At 39.5% G+C, this 12,974-nt stretch overlaps 1 protein-coding gene across 1 annotated transcript in view; it reads left to right on the top strand.

Moving 5' to 3' along the window:
* Nucleotides 1–12,974, top strand: part of LOC123847014 (kinesin-like protein KIF28P) — a 70,235-nt gene that overhangs the window by 8,951 nt on the left and 48,310 nt on the right. Inside the window, 2 exon segments of the mRNA XM_064595529.1 lie at nt 8,699–8,902; nt 10,290–10,325. Of these exon segments, the coding sequence (XP_064451599.1) occupies nt 8,699–8,902; nt 10,290–10,325 (240 nt within the window).

Here is a 12,974-nt window from a genome sequence, read left to right as displayed (position 1 = left end):
AAATTCAACACCCAATCAAAATTAAAACTCTCAGCAAACTTAAAATACGAGAGAACTTCCTGAAATACATGGGTAAAATCATATTTGATAGTGAAAGGCTGAATGTGTTCCCCCTAAGACTGGGAACAAGGTAAGAAGGGCCGATCTCACCATCTCTATACAACATTTACTGCAGGTCCTAGCCAGGGCAAGAAGGTAATTAATAGAAAATGAATGATATGCAGATAAAAAAAGGAATAAGTAAAACTATTTGTACATGCCATCATTATCTATGTAAAAAATCCTGAGAAATCAACAACAAAAAGGCCACTACAGTTCATGAGTGTGTTAGCAAAGTCAATATACAAAAATCAATAGTATTTCTCAATACTAGCAGTCAACAATTGGAAATTGAAACTGTGAAACATTTACAACACCAAAAATATGAAATACTTTAAGAATAAATTTAACGAAACACATGCAAAAGCTGTCCACTATAAAACATTACTGAAAGGAAGACATTCATGCATTAGAAGGCTCAATATTATTATTTTTTTTAAAGATTTTATTTATTTATTTGAGAGAGAGAGCATGAGAGGGGGGAGGGTCAGAGGGAGAAGCAGACTCCCTGCCGAGCAGGGAGCCCAATGCGGGACTCGATCCTGGGACTCCAGGATCATGACCTGAGCCGAAGGCAGTCGCTTAACCAACTGAGCCACCCAGGCGCCCGAAGGCTCAATATTATTAAGAATTCAAATTTATCAATCAATTCAAAGCAATCCCAACCAAAATCCCAGCAGTAAGGTTTTGAAGCATTGATAAGCTATTTCGATAATTTACATGGAATTGTAAGGGACTTAGAATAGCAAAAATTATTATTTTTTAAAAGATTTATTTATTTACTTACTTAACCTACTTATGAGAGAGAGAGAAAGTGGGGAGGGGAGCAGAGGGAGAGGGACAAGCAGACTCCATGCACTGAGTGCAGAGCCCAATGTGGGGCTCGATTCCACCACCCTGACATCATGACCTGAGCCAAAATCAAGAGTTGGACACTCAACTGACTGAGCCACCCAGGCCCCCCAACAGCCAAAATTAATTTGAAAGACCCTGAAACCTGAATAATTTAAAACCCACTAGACAGCTTCAGTAGTCAAGACAGAGTGGTATTGGCTAAAAGATAGAGATACAGATCAATGGAACAGAATGAAATATCTAGAAATCGATCTTCGTATATTGTCATTTTTTTTTATGATGGTACTGTAATGTGCAAAATCTATATCCACTTAATACCTTAGAATGTAACCATATTTGGAAATAAGATATTTGCAGAAGTAATTAGGTAATAATGAGGCCATACTGGATTAGAGTGGACCCAAAATCCAATTCTTGTAAGATGAGGGAAATTTGGACATACAGGGAGAATGCCATGTGACTATGAAAGTAGAGATTGGAGTGATATTGCTATGAGCCAAGGAATGCCAAGGAATGCTGGGAGTCACCAGAAGCTGGGAAGAGGTAGGAAGGATTCTTCCCTAGAGCCTTCAGAGAGAGTGTAGCCTTGCCAGCAGCTTGATTTTGGACTTTCAGCCTTCGGAATCATGAGAGAATAATCTTCTATTGTTTTTAGTCACCCATTTTGTAGTAATTTGCTATGGCAGTCCTAGAAAACTAATACTGGTGACAAGGTTCTTCAAATTAAAGCCTTTCAACAAATGATGCTGGAGTAATTAGATATCCATGCGGAAAAGCATGACTTTTTATCCTTTCCTCACACCATATAAAAATGAAGTCAGAATGGATCATAGACCTAACTGTTAGAGCTAAAATTATAAAACCTCTAAAAGAAAGAAGAAAATGTCGGTGATAGCTGATTTGAAAGATATCTTACGCAAGACACAAACCTTAAAAAAATATTTTTTAAGTTCAAGTACAATTATAATAAAAGAAAATAATAAATGAGACTCATAAAAAAAAAAAGCTTTTGCTTTTTAAGACATCCCAGGAAGAGCATGAAAAGGCAAGCCACAAAGAAGGAAAATATTTACAAAACCGAAAAATATCTAAAATATACAATGAATTCTTATACTTAATATTAAAAAGGAAAATCAAGTTTTTAAGGGAAAAGATTTGATCAGAGGCTTCATTAATATAGATATGAAAAACCAATGAAAAACTGTCAAACTTTATTTATTTAGTTATTAGGGAAATGCAAGTTAATACCACAATGACAAAAATGACAAAGATGACAGAGAATGACAAAAATTAAAAACTGACAATATCAAGTGTTGACAGGCATGTGGAACACCTGGAACTCTAATACGGTACTTATGGCAGTGCAAAAAATGTTGAGTTATCTTGGAAGACAGGCAGGTTCTTTAAAAGTTATGCATACACTTGACCATACAACCCAGGAATTCCAGAAGAAATAAAACATATGCCCTCACAAACAACTATCTGCAAGTGTCCTTAGCAACTTTATATATCATAGCCTCGAACTAGGAACTCACATTGAGAAAGGTAAGAGGGGCAGAGACACACTGGGGAAACAAACCTCAGGCACAGCAACCCTCACATAAGAAGGAAATCACAGGTGCAGAAGTTCTCCCCAAGGATTGAAAGGAGGAGTCCCGCAGTGGACATCCCCAGCCCTGGGGACCTGAGCAGCAAGAATGAGCCCCCATAACACCTGGCTTTGAAAATCAGCAGGCCTTAACTCTGGGAGAGCCGGAGGGCTGTAAGAAACCGAGACTCCACTGCTAAAGGTCCCGCACACAGGGGCACACAGTGTGAGACCCCGCACAGGAGCAGTTGTGTGAAAAGCACTATATGCAAAGGTTTATTGACTGGTTTTAGGTGATGTGTCAGAGGGTCATGTATCTATAGGAATTTTATCCAGGAATGAGAATGCTGGCAGGTGCCATTCTTCTTGCTTTCCTTCAGCCTAGCTGGCCGAATGCTTGCAGAAGCCAGTTCTGATGCTTTCTATCTACCGTGTTAGCACTGTTTGCCCTGACCCAGCATTCCCCAGTAGACACAGCCACCCAGACTGCAGCTACTGCAGGCAATCCCTCCAAAGCAGCTCTTTCCTCACCAGGCGTGGCTGGGCCTGGAACCTCCCCAAAGAGGCTCCTGCGCTGGGTAAGCAGCCCGCCATCCAGTTCCCCGGTACAACTACAGCCAGGCCTATTAGTCAGCCATGCCAGGGACCAGCCCTAACTCACCAGCGCAACCACAGCAGCCAGTCACAACAGGAGGGCACATGCAGCCCACACAACAGCCATCTCTAGACCACATGGTTCTGCTGCTGGGCCCTACAGGACACCTTTTATATAAAGCCATCGTTTCAAGTCCAGGAGACATAGCTCACCTACCTAATAAACAAAAACGAACACAAAGGGTAAGACAAAATGAAGACATAGACAAACGTTTCAAATGAAAGAATGAGACAAAACCTCAGGGAAAAAAACTAAATGAAATGGAGATAAGCAATCCACCTGATAAAAAGTTCAAAGTACTGGTCCTAAAGATGCTCACCAAACTCAGGAGAATGGATGAACACAGGGAGAATGTCAAAAAAGAGATAGAAAATATTTTAAAAATCAGTCATAGCTGAAGACTATAATAACTGAAATGAAAAAGACACTAGGAGGGATCAACAGCAGATTGGAGGATGCAAACAACAGATCAGCAATCTGGAAAACAGGGTGGTGGAAAGCACCCAGCTGAACAGCAATCATTAAAAAAAAAGAAAAGAAAAGAAATTTTAAAATGAGCATAGGTTGTAAAACCTCTGGGACAACATCCAGCAGATTAACATTTGCATTATCAGGGTCCCAGAAAGAGAAGAAAGAAAGGGGCAAAACACTTATTTGAAGAAATAATAGCTAAAAACTTCCCTAACCCTTGGGAAGAAAATAGATATCCAGGTCCAGGAATCACAGAGAGCCCCAAACAAGATGAACCCAAGGAAGCCCACATCAAGACACTTAAAAACCAACAGGTAAAAAAATAATGATAAAGAATCTAAAGAACAACAAAAAGAAAGCAAAATGGTTTATACAAGGGAAACCCCAAAAGGCTATCAGCTTGTTTTTCAGCAGAAACTGCAAGCCTGAAGTGAGTGGCATGATATATTCAAAATGCAGAAAGGAAAAACCCTACAACTAAGAATACTCTACCTGGCAAGATTATCATTTAGAACTGAAGGAGAGTTAGTTTTCCAGACAAAAATTAAAAATTAAAAAAGCTGATCAGCACTTAACCAGCCTTACAAGAAATGTTAAAAGGACTTCTTTAAGTGGAAAAGGAAATGCCATAAATAGAAGAAAATTATGAAGGGAAAAATTTCACTGTAAAAGCAAATATATAACAAAGGTAGTAGATCAATTATTTATAAAGCCAGTATAAAATTTAAAAAAAAGTAGTGAAATCATATTTTAAATCAGTTAAGGGAAACACAACATTTAAAAAATGTAAAATATGGTATCTGTATATAAAATATACGGGGAGGGAGTAAAATCGTAGAGCTTTTAGAATGTGTTTAAACATAGGCAACCATCAACTTAATATAGACTGCTATATACAGCAAATATTACGTGATTCTCATGTAACCACAAACCAAAATCTCATCATAGATATACAAAAACTAAAGAGAAAGTGATCCAAGCATAACACTAAAGAAAGTTATCAAATCACAAGAAAAAAGAACAAGAAAGGAACAGAGAAGAATTAGAAAACAATGCCCAAAATAACAAGAAGTACATACCAATCAATAATTACTTTAAACATAAATAGACTAAATGCTCCAATCAAAAGACACAGGGTGACTAGATGGGTGAAAAAAGCAAGACCCACGTATATGCTGCCTCCAAGGGACTCCACTGTAGACCCAAAATCAAATACAGACTGAAAGCACAAAGATGGAAAAAATATTCCATGCAAATGGAAGTGAAAAGAAAAGCTAGGGTAACAATATTTCTATCAGACAAAATGGACTTTATATATATATTTTTAAGATTTATTTATTTTAGAGAGAAAGAGTATGCACAAGTGGGGGAAGGGACAGAGGGGGAGAGAGAATCCTCAAGCAGACTCCCCACTGATTATGGAGCCCTACTCGGGGCTCGATCCCAGGACCCTGAGATCATGACCTCAGCCAAATCAATGCTCAATGGACTGAGCCACCTAGGCATCCCAAACAAAATAGACTTTAGAACAAATACTGTAAGAAGAGACAAGGGCATTATGTAATGATAAAGCAAACAATCCAACAAGAGGTTATAACAATTGTAAATCTCTATGCACCCAATATAGGAGCACCTAAATTTATAACGCCAATATTAAGAGATATAAAGGAAGAAACTGACAGTAATATAGTAATAGAAGGGGGCTTTAACACCCCACTTATGTCAGTGGACAGATCATCCAGACAGAAAATCAATAAGGAAACAGTGACTTTGAATGACCCATGAGAACAGGTGGACTTAACAGCTACATTCAGAACATTTTATCCTAAAGCAGCAGAATACACATTTTTCTCAAGTGTACATGGAACATTCTCCAGGATAGATTTCATGTTGGGCCACAAAACAAACCTCAATAAATGTAAGGAGTTTGAAATCATATTAAGCATCTTTTCTTTTTAAAGATTTTATTTATTTATTTGACAGAGAGAGGGAGCATGCTCACAAGCAGTGGGGAGGGGCAGAGAGAGAGAGCATGAGTCGTAGTGGGGAGAGGGACAAGCAGACTCCCCCACCGAGCAAGGAGCCGGATACGGGGTTTGATCCCAGGACCCCAGGATCATGACCTGAGCTGAAGGCAGATGCTTAACTGACTGAGCCACCCAGGCATCCTCAAGCATCTTTTCTGACCACAATGGTATGAAACTAGAAATCAATTACAAGAATAAAACTGGAAAAAAAACACAAACAAGTGGAAGCTAAACAACCGGCTACTAACCAACCAATGGGTCAATAAAAACATCAGAGAGGAAATCAAAAAATACGTGGAGACAAATGAAAATGGAAACACAAAGGGTCAAAATCTTTGGGATGCAGCAAAAGCAGTTCTAAGAGGGAAGTTTATAGTGACACAAGCCTACCACAAGGAACAAGAAAAATATTAAATAAACCTAAACTTACTCCTAAAGGAATTAGAAAAAGAACAAACAAAAGCCAAATTTAGTAGAAGGAGGAAATAATAAAGATCAGAGCCAAAATAAATGGAGACTTAAGAAAATAGAAAATAACTATGAAACTAAAAGCTGGTTCTTTGAAAAGATAGACAAAATTGATAGAGCTTTAGCCAGACTCATCAAGAAAAGGAGACAGGACTCAAATACATAAAATCAGAAAGAGGGAAGTTACAACAGACATCACAGAAATACAAAGGATTATAAGAGACTATTACAAGAAATTATAAGCCAACAAATTGGACAACCTATAAGAAATGAATCTGTAGAAACATATGACCTTCCAGACTGAATCAGAAAGAAAGAAAAAATCTGAAAAGACCGAACACTAGTAACACAATTGGATTAATAATCAAAGAACTCCCAACAAAGTACACAACCAAATGGCTTCCCAGGGGAATTCTTCCAAATATTTAAAGAAGAGTTAATATCCATCCTCCTCAAATTACAAATACACAAAGATCAAAGGCACAGAGTAGAGAGCCAGAAATAAGCCCGTGTTTATATGGTCAGTTCAATGGGGAAAACAGTCTCTTCAGTAAATGGCACTGAGAAACTGGACAGCTACATGGAAAAGAATGAAGCTGAACCACTTTCTTATATCATACAGAAAAATCAAGTCGAAATGGGTTAAAGACGTAAAAGTGATAACTGAATCTATAAAAATCCTAAAAGAAAACATAGGCAGTAAACTCTTAGACAATGGTCTTAGCAATATTTTTCAGACAAGGGAAACCAAGGCAAAAATAAACAATTTTCCATCAAGAAAATGGAAAGGCAACCTCCATAGATCAGTGGAACAGATAGAGAGCTCAGAAATAAACCCATGTGTATATGGTCAATAATCTATGACAAAGGAGCCAAAAGTAGACAATGGGAAAAAGACAGTGTTTTCAGTAAATGGTGTTGGGGAAACTGGACAGCTATATGCAGAAGAATGAAACTGGACCCCTACCTCAAACCACTCACAAAAATTAGCTTGAAATGTATTAAAAACTTGAACATAAGGGCTGAAACCATAAAACTTCTAGAAGAAAACATAGGTGGTCAGGTTCTACACATCAGTCATGGCAATGATGTTTTGGCTTTGACACCAAAACCAAAGTAAATAAGTAGGACTATATCAAAACAAAAAGCTTCTGTACATTAAAGGAAATCATCAACAAAATGAAAAGGCAACATATGAAATAGAAAATATTTGCACATTATGTATCTGGTCAGGGGTTAATATCTAAAATGGATGAAGAACTCATACAAGTCAATAACAAAAAGCAAAAACAAAACCCATCCAAAAACAAACACACACAAAAAACAATCCAATTAAAAAATGGGCAGGGGAACTGAATAGACAGTTTTTCCAAAAGAAGAAATGCAAATAGCCAACAGGTACACGAAGCACTCCTTAGGCTTAGCTAATAGCTCCTAAGGTAGAGTAGATATCCTTTATGTGAGTACATTTTTCTGGGAAAAGTATGGTCATGATGTTTTCAGAAACCACGGGTCAAATTCTGTATTTTAGGCCTGAAGCTCCCCTAACCCTGTAGTATAATAATTTCTATTCCTTTCTTATGAGAAATGAACAGTAAGATTGGCTACTGTCTGTTGTCCATATATAAATCATACTATGTTGGTATGTGCATCTTTCCTAGAAGTAAAAATTATATAGATGATACAAATGTACCTATTACAGGGGCGCCTGGGTGGGTCAATCAGTTAAGCGTCTGCCTTCGGCTGAGATCATGATCCCAGGGTCCTGGGATCAAGCCCTGCGTCAGGGTCCCTGCTTGGCGGGGAGTCTGCTTCTCCCTCTCCCTCTGCCCCTCCCCCCACTTGTGCTCTTTGAAATAAATAAATAAAATCTTTTAAAAAAACAAAAACAAATGTACCTGTTTCAATGGAGAGATCACGTAAAACTTACTTACTATTTTATTGATATTAGAGACCAGAGAAGAATGTCTTCAGATAAGAGAATATTGCTGGCTTTGACCATGACCCAGATACTGAAAGAGCCAGACCACATCCTCTCTTTCAAGCATTTGAGGGCACAGGCATCTGTGTATCCCACTTAAAAGGGGGGGGGGGGCGCGGTGAACATGTATGTGTGCATATTGTAGAAATGCTCCAGAACCGCTGGGTCTTGTGGCAAAAAAAAAAAAATGTTCACCAGTGGAGGACTAAAATTAGTTTGGGCATTTGACTGATCTCTATCCCCTGACTCCTTGAAATTGTTTCTATTTGCTGAATATTAAAGACTGAGCCAGGCTAGGTTTGGGCCAGGCTATGAGATTCACGGATTTGCTATTGGATACCAGCTAGTTGAAGATCCATGGTGATCAGTGTCTTCCAAATTGCCAACTCCCTTTTTGGTCTCCAGCTTTGTTCCACTGGTTCTAAGTATCAGAGTTTTCTAAATAGGTCGTATGATACTAATTAAGCAATTGGTCGAAACCAGAATATTTACTATATGTTAAGGGTATTGTGGAAAGCATGTACTGAACGTGGTGTCTGTGATCTTCTTTCCAGAAGGATGTTTTCCATGATCTCGGCAGGCAGATTCTGGACAGCGCTTGGCAAGGCTATAATGCCACCCTCCTAGCCTATGGCCAAACTGGCTCTGGAAAAAGCTATTCCATGGTTGGGTTTGGTGCAAACAAGGGTATTATTCCAAATGTGTGCGAGGAGCTCTTTGAAGCAATTGAGAAGCGGGAGGGGAATGAAGAATACCAGGTATGCATTATCCGAAAATCCCTTCTTCCAGGAATTTCTTTTTTTCATTTTGGAAATTCCTGGCTCCAAATGAACAGCATCTCTATTTCAGGATAATGTTAATTTTCCATACCAAAATCTTCTCAGGATTGCAAAATCAAGTTGCAGCTAACTAGAATGCTGACCTTTTCTGGTTCTATGGAGGCAAACCCAAAGGCACTTCGAGTATCCTAGAAGCAGATGTCTTAAAGCTAACACTCATGAGAGACTGTTGTTGAGGCTGATAGAACAAGACCCTTGCTGACTTGCCGATGGCTTCCTTTACTCCCCTCTTCTACCAAGGCTGTGGGTGTGTGCTCATTTTCATTTCTTTCTTTTTTTTTTTAAAGTAGGCTCCACACCTGTGGAGCCCAGTGTGGGGCTCGATCCTGAGATCGAGACCTGAGCTGAGATAAAGAGTTGGATGCTTTACTGACTGAGCCACCCAGGCACCCTGTGGCATCCTGTTTTTTCATGGAGAGCATTCTTTCTCTCTCCGAAGCTATGAGTTATAGGACTTTAAAGAACGTTTCTTCTACTCCATGCATCATCTGCTTTCTCGGAGTTCCTTTTTTCTACTGTTTGTTTGATCTCTCATATTGGAGCCTTTCCTTGTCTGCTAATCTTAGGCCATTGGTTTAAAACATGTGACACTCAAGCTCGTTGGAAGCTCTGGGGACATTCGAGGTGACTGGGAAGACCCACCACTGGGAAACGAAACCCACAAGCCCGCCTGCTCATGGGTGGCGGTGGCAAATGTCCGTATCTTAGGGCCTTTACTCTATGCTAGAGCCATTCTGATTCCTCTAGCCTCCCACATACAGAGTGTCGGCTTGTCCAGAAATATTCCAGAAGGAATACACAGTAGGATAAAGACCAGTCTTTTTCTCTACATATGTTCAGATTGGGAGTGAGTAATAAAGAATAACCTTTTTCTGTTGCCAAGCAAGACCGAAATACATACACACAGGGTTGTGTATATGTTTTTAATTTATATTAAGAACTTCTTCCATATCATTAAAATTATGTGAGAATCATTTATTGCATGTGAATTAGCATTACTATATTTTTAAAAGATTTTATTTATTTATTTAAGAGAGAGAGAGCACAAGCAGGGTGAGGGGCAGAGGGAGAGGGAGACTCCCCGTGAGCAGGGAGCCGGACACAGGGCTTGATCCCAGGACCCTGGGATCATGACCTGAACCAAATGCAAGACGCTTCACCTACTGAGCCACCCAGGTGCCCCAAGCACTACTATATTCAATATTAGCTTCTCCCTTTGTTGGAAATTTATATTGTTCCTATATGACTTTTTTCCCCAAAGATGAGGTTCCAGAGAATATTAACTTTATGCTCTTTTCTTATACAGGTTATGTTCAGTATGCTGGAAATTTACAACGAGCAGGTAACAGTGATTGTATTCTCTGACACACACACCTGAGGGACTCTGCAGCCAGAGTCTCCCCCTCCCCCACTACAGCTAGAGTCCCAACTCCGTAGCCCACCGTGGGCTACAGCCCTGTCCTACCTCTCCGGCTCCACTTCTTGCCCTTTTAACTCCACACAGTCTATGCTTCTGCCACATAAATGTCTTCCTCTCCGGAACATGTCATTCTTCCCAACATCTACCCTTCTCTGCTCTTCCAGGGTCCACTCCCCTACCCATCCAGTTGACCTCAGTCAGCATGTGGGGCAGAGGAATGGCAAACTTTGTTTTCAAAGGGCCAGATGGTTTGTGCTGCAACTATTCACCTCCCCCCCACCCAGCACAATGGAGTACGGGGCGGGGTGGGGGGAGGGTTCCAATGGGGCACAGTTCTTGGACACTGAAACTTGAATTTCACATAATTTTTGATGTCCGGCTGAGAGCCAGTGGTCAAGAAAGAATTCTTGAGATGCTTTCGGTGCAAAGAGGTGCTTTTGTTAGAGTAAGGCAACAGGACTCTTGGGCAGAAAAAGCTGCCCCAGGGTTATGAGGAGTGGCTGATTATGGACTTCTGTTAGCGGGGTTTAGGGACAGGTAAGTTTCTAAGGAATTTGTGCATGTTAGAAGCAAGGCCTCCAGGACGCTGGATGTGTTAAGGTTGCTTAAATCTTTAAAGATACATCAACATTAAGGCAGCCATGATTTCCTTGCGGAATGCCACACTTTGCAACTTAGGCTGCAAGTTGTAAGGAAATTTAATTTCAGCTGCATTTCTCTTGCCTTTGTTCTTCTCATCAATTTTCACATGTCACAAAATTTTTTTTTTTTTAAAGATTTTGTCAGAGAGAGAGTGCATGAGCAGGGGGAGAGGCAGAGGGAAAAGCAGACTCCGTGCTGAGCAAAGAGGCCCATGTGGGACTCGATCCCAGGACCCTGGGATCATGACCGACCCGAAGGCAGACGTTTAACCAGGCATCCCCAAAATATTTTTCTTTTGATTTTTTTCAGTCACTTAAAAATGTGGAAACCATTCTTATATCAAGGATCCTACAAAAACAGGTGGCTGGCTGAATTTAGTGCCCACACCATGGTATGCCTGTCCCTGGGGTGGTTGGAAAGAGCATGATCTCAGACCCCACCTCTCTCATTGAGTAGCCATGTGACTTTGGAAAATCACTTTATCTCAGAGCTCAGTTTTGTCATTTATAGAGAATTTAAAATAAGACACCACACATTGAGGTGCACTGTTTTAAATTTCTAACTCAGAGCTTAGAAAATACCAGATATTCATTGCCCTTTCCCCCTGAATTGATCATACTATACTGTGAAATTTTATTTACATATTTGTGTCTCCAGAACAGATCATGTCCTTGTGAACATCTTTCAATATGAAATACCCTCTCAATACTCAGTGCACTTGTAGGTTTAGAATGGGTGCTCCTGAATATTTACTGAGTGGATGAATTGACAAAGGCATCTAAAACTGTAAGTTTCTTATAGGAGACCATATCCTAATAGTTTTTGTGTAACCCCAAGCACTATCCAAAGCCTTGTACTTAATCATTCCTAAATAAATATTAAAGGAATTAATCTGTCAGTGTTTTTCTCTTTATATTAAAGAAAGAAAATATCCAATTTGTTTCTTACACTCTTTCATGAGTGTAAGGTTACCATTGAAGGTTGATAGTAAATTCAATGGGTTCTTTTTTTAAAAGATTTTAAATTCCAATTAGTTAACATATTAGCTTCAGGTATACAATATCGTGATTCAACACTTCCCTACATCAACCGGTGCTCATCACGACAGGTGCACTCCTTAATCCCCATCACCTGATTCACCCATCTCCCCACCCATCTCCCCATCTCCCCTCTGGTGACCAGCAGTTTGTTCTCTAGAGTTTAAGAGTCTGTTTTTTTGTTTCTCTCTCTTTATTTTCCCTTTGCTCATCTGTTTTGTTTCTTAAGTTCCACATGAGTGAAATCATATGGTATTTGTCCTTCTCTGAATGGCTATTTTGCTTAGCATAATACTTTCTAGCTCCATCCATGTCATTGCAAATGGCAAGATTTCATTCTTTTTTATGGCTGAGTAATGTTCCATTGTGTATATATTCATACACCACTTCTTCTTTACCCAATCATCAGTCAGTGGACACTTGGGGTTTCCATATTTTGGCTATTGTAGATAACGCTGCTATAAACATTGGGGTGCATGTATCCCTTTTTATTAATTTTTTGTATTCTTTGGGTTAAACACCCAGTGGTGCAATTGTTGGATCATAGGGTAGTTCTATTTTTAACTTTTTGAGGAACCTCCGTACTGCCCTCCACAGTGGCTTACCCAACAAGGTAAGAGGGTTCCCCTTTCTCCACTTCCTCATCAACATCTGTTGTTTTTTGTGTTTTTGATTTTAGCCATTCTGACAGGTGTGATGTGATATCTCATTGTGGTTTTTATTTGCATTTCCTTGATGATGAGTGATGTTGAGCATCTTTTCATGTGTCTGTTGGCCATCTGTGTGTCTTCTTTGGAGAACTGTTCATGTCTTCTGCCCTTTTTAAATTTGGATTATTCATTTTTGGGTGTGTTGAGTTTTATCAGTTCTTTATATATTTTGGATAATAACC

The sequence above is a fragment of the Mirounga angustirostris genome, unplaced genomic scaffold (genome assembly GCF_029215605.1).
Source record: "Mirounga angustirostris isolate CCGP_5_RB_7025 unplaced genomic scaffold, mMirAng1.0.hap1 SCAF_6, whole genome shotgun sequence".
In the NCBI taxonomy this organism is placed as follows: Eukaryota; Metazoa; Chordata; class Mammalia; order Carnivora; family Phocidae; genus Mirounga; species Mirounga angustirostris.
Note: the sequence above shows the minus strand (reverse complement) of the source record. Positions and strands in the feature narration are given on the sequence as shown.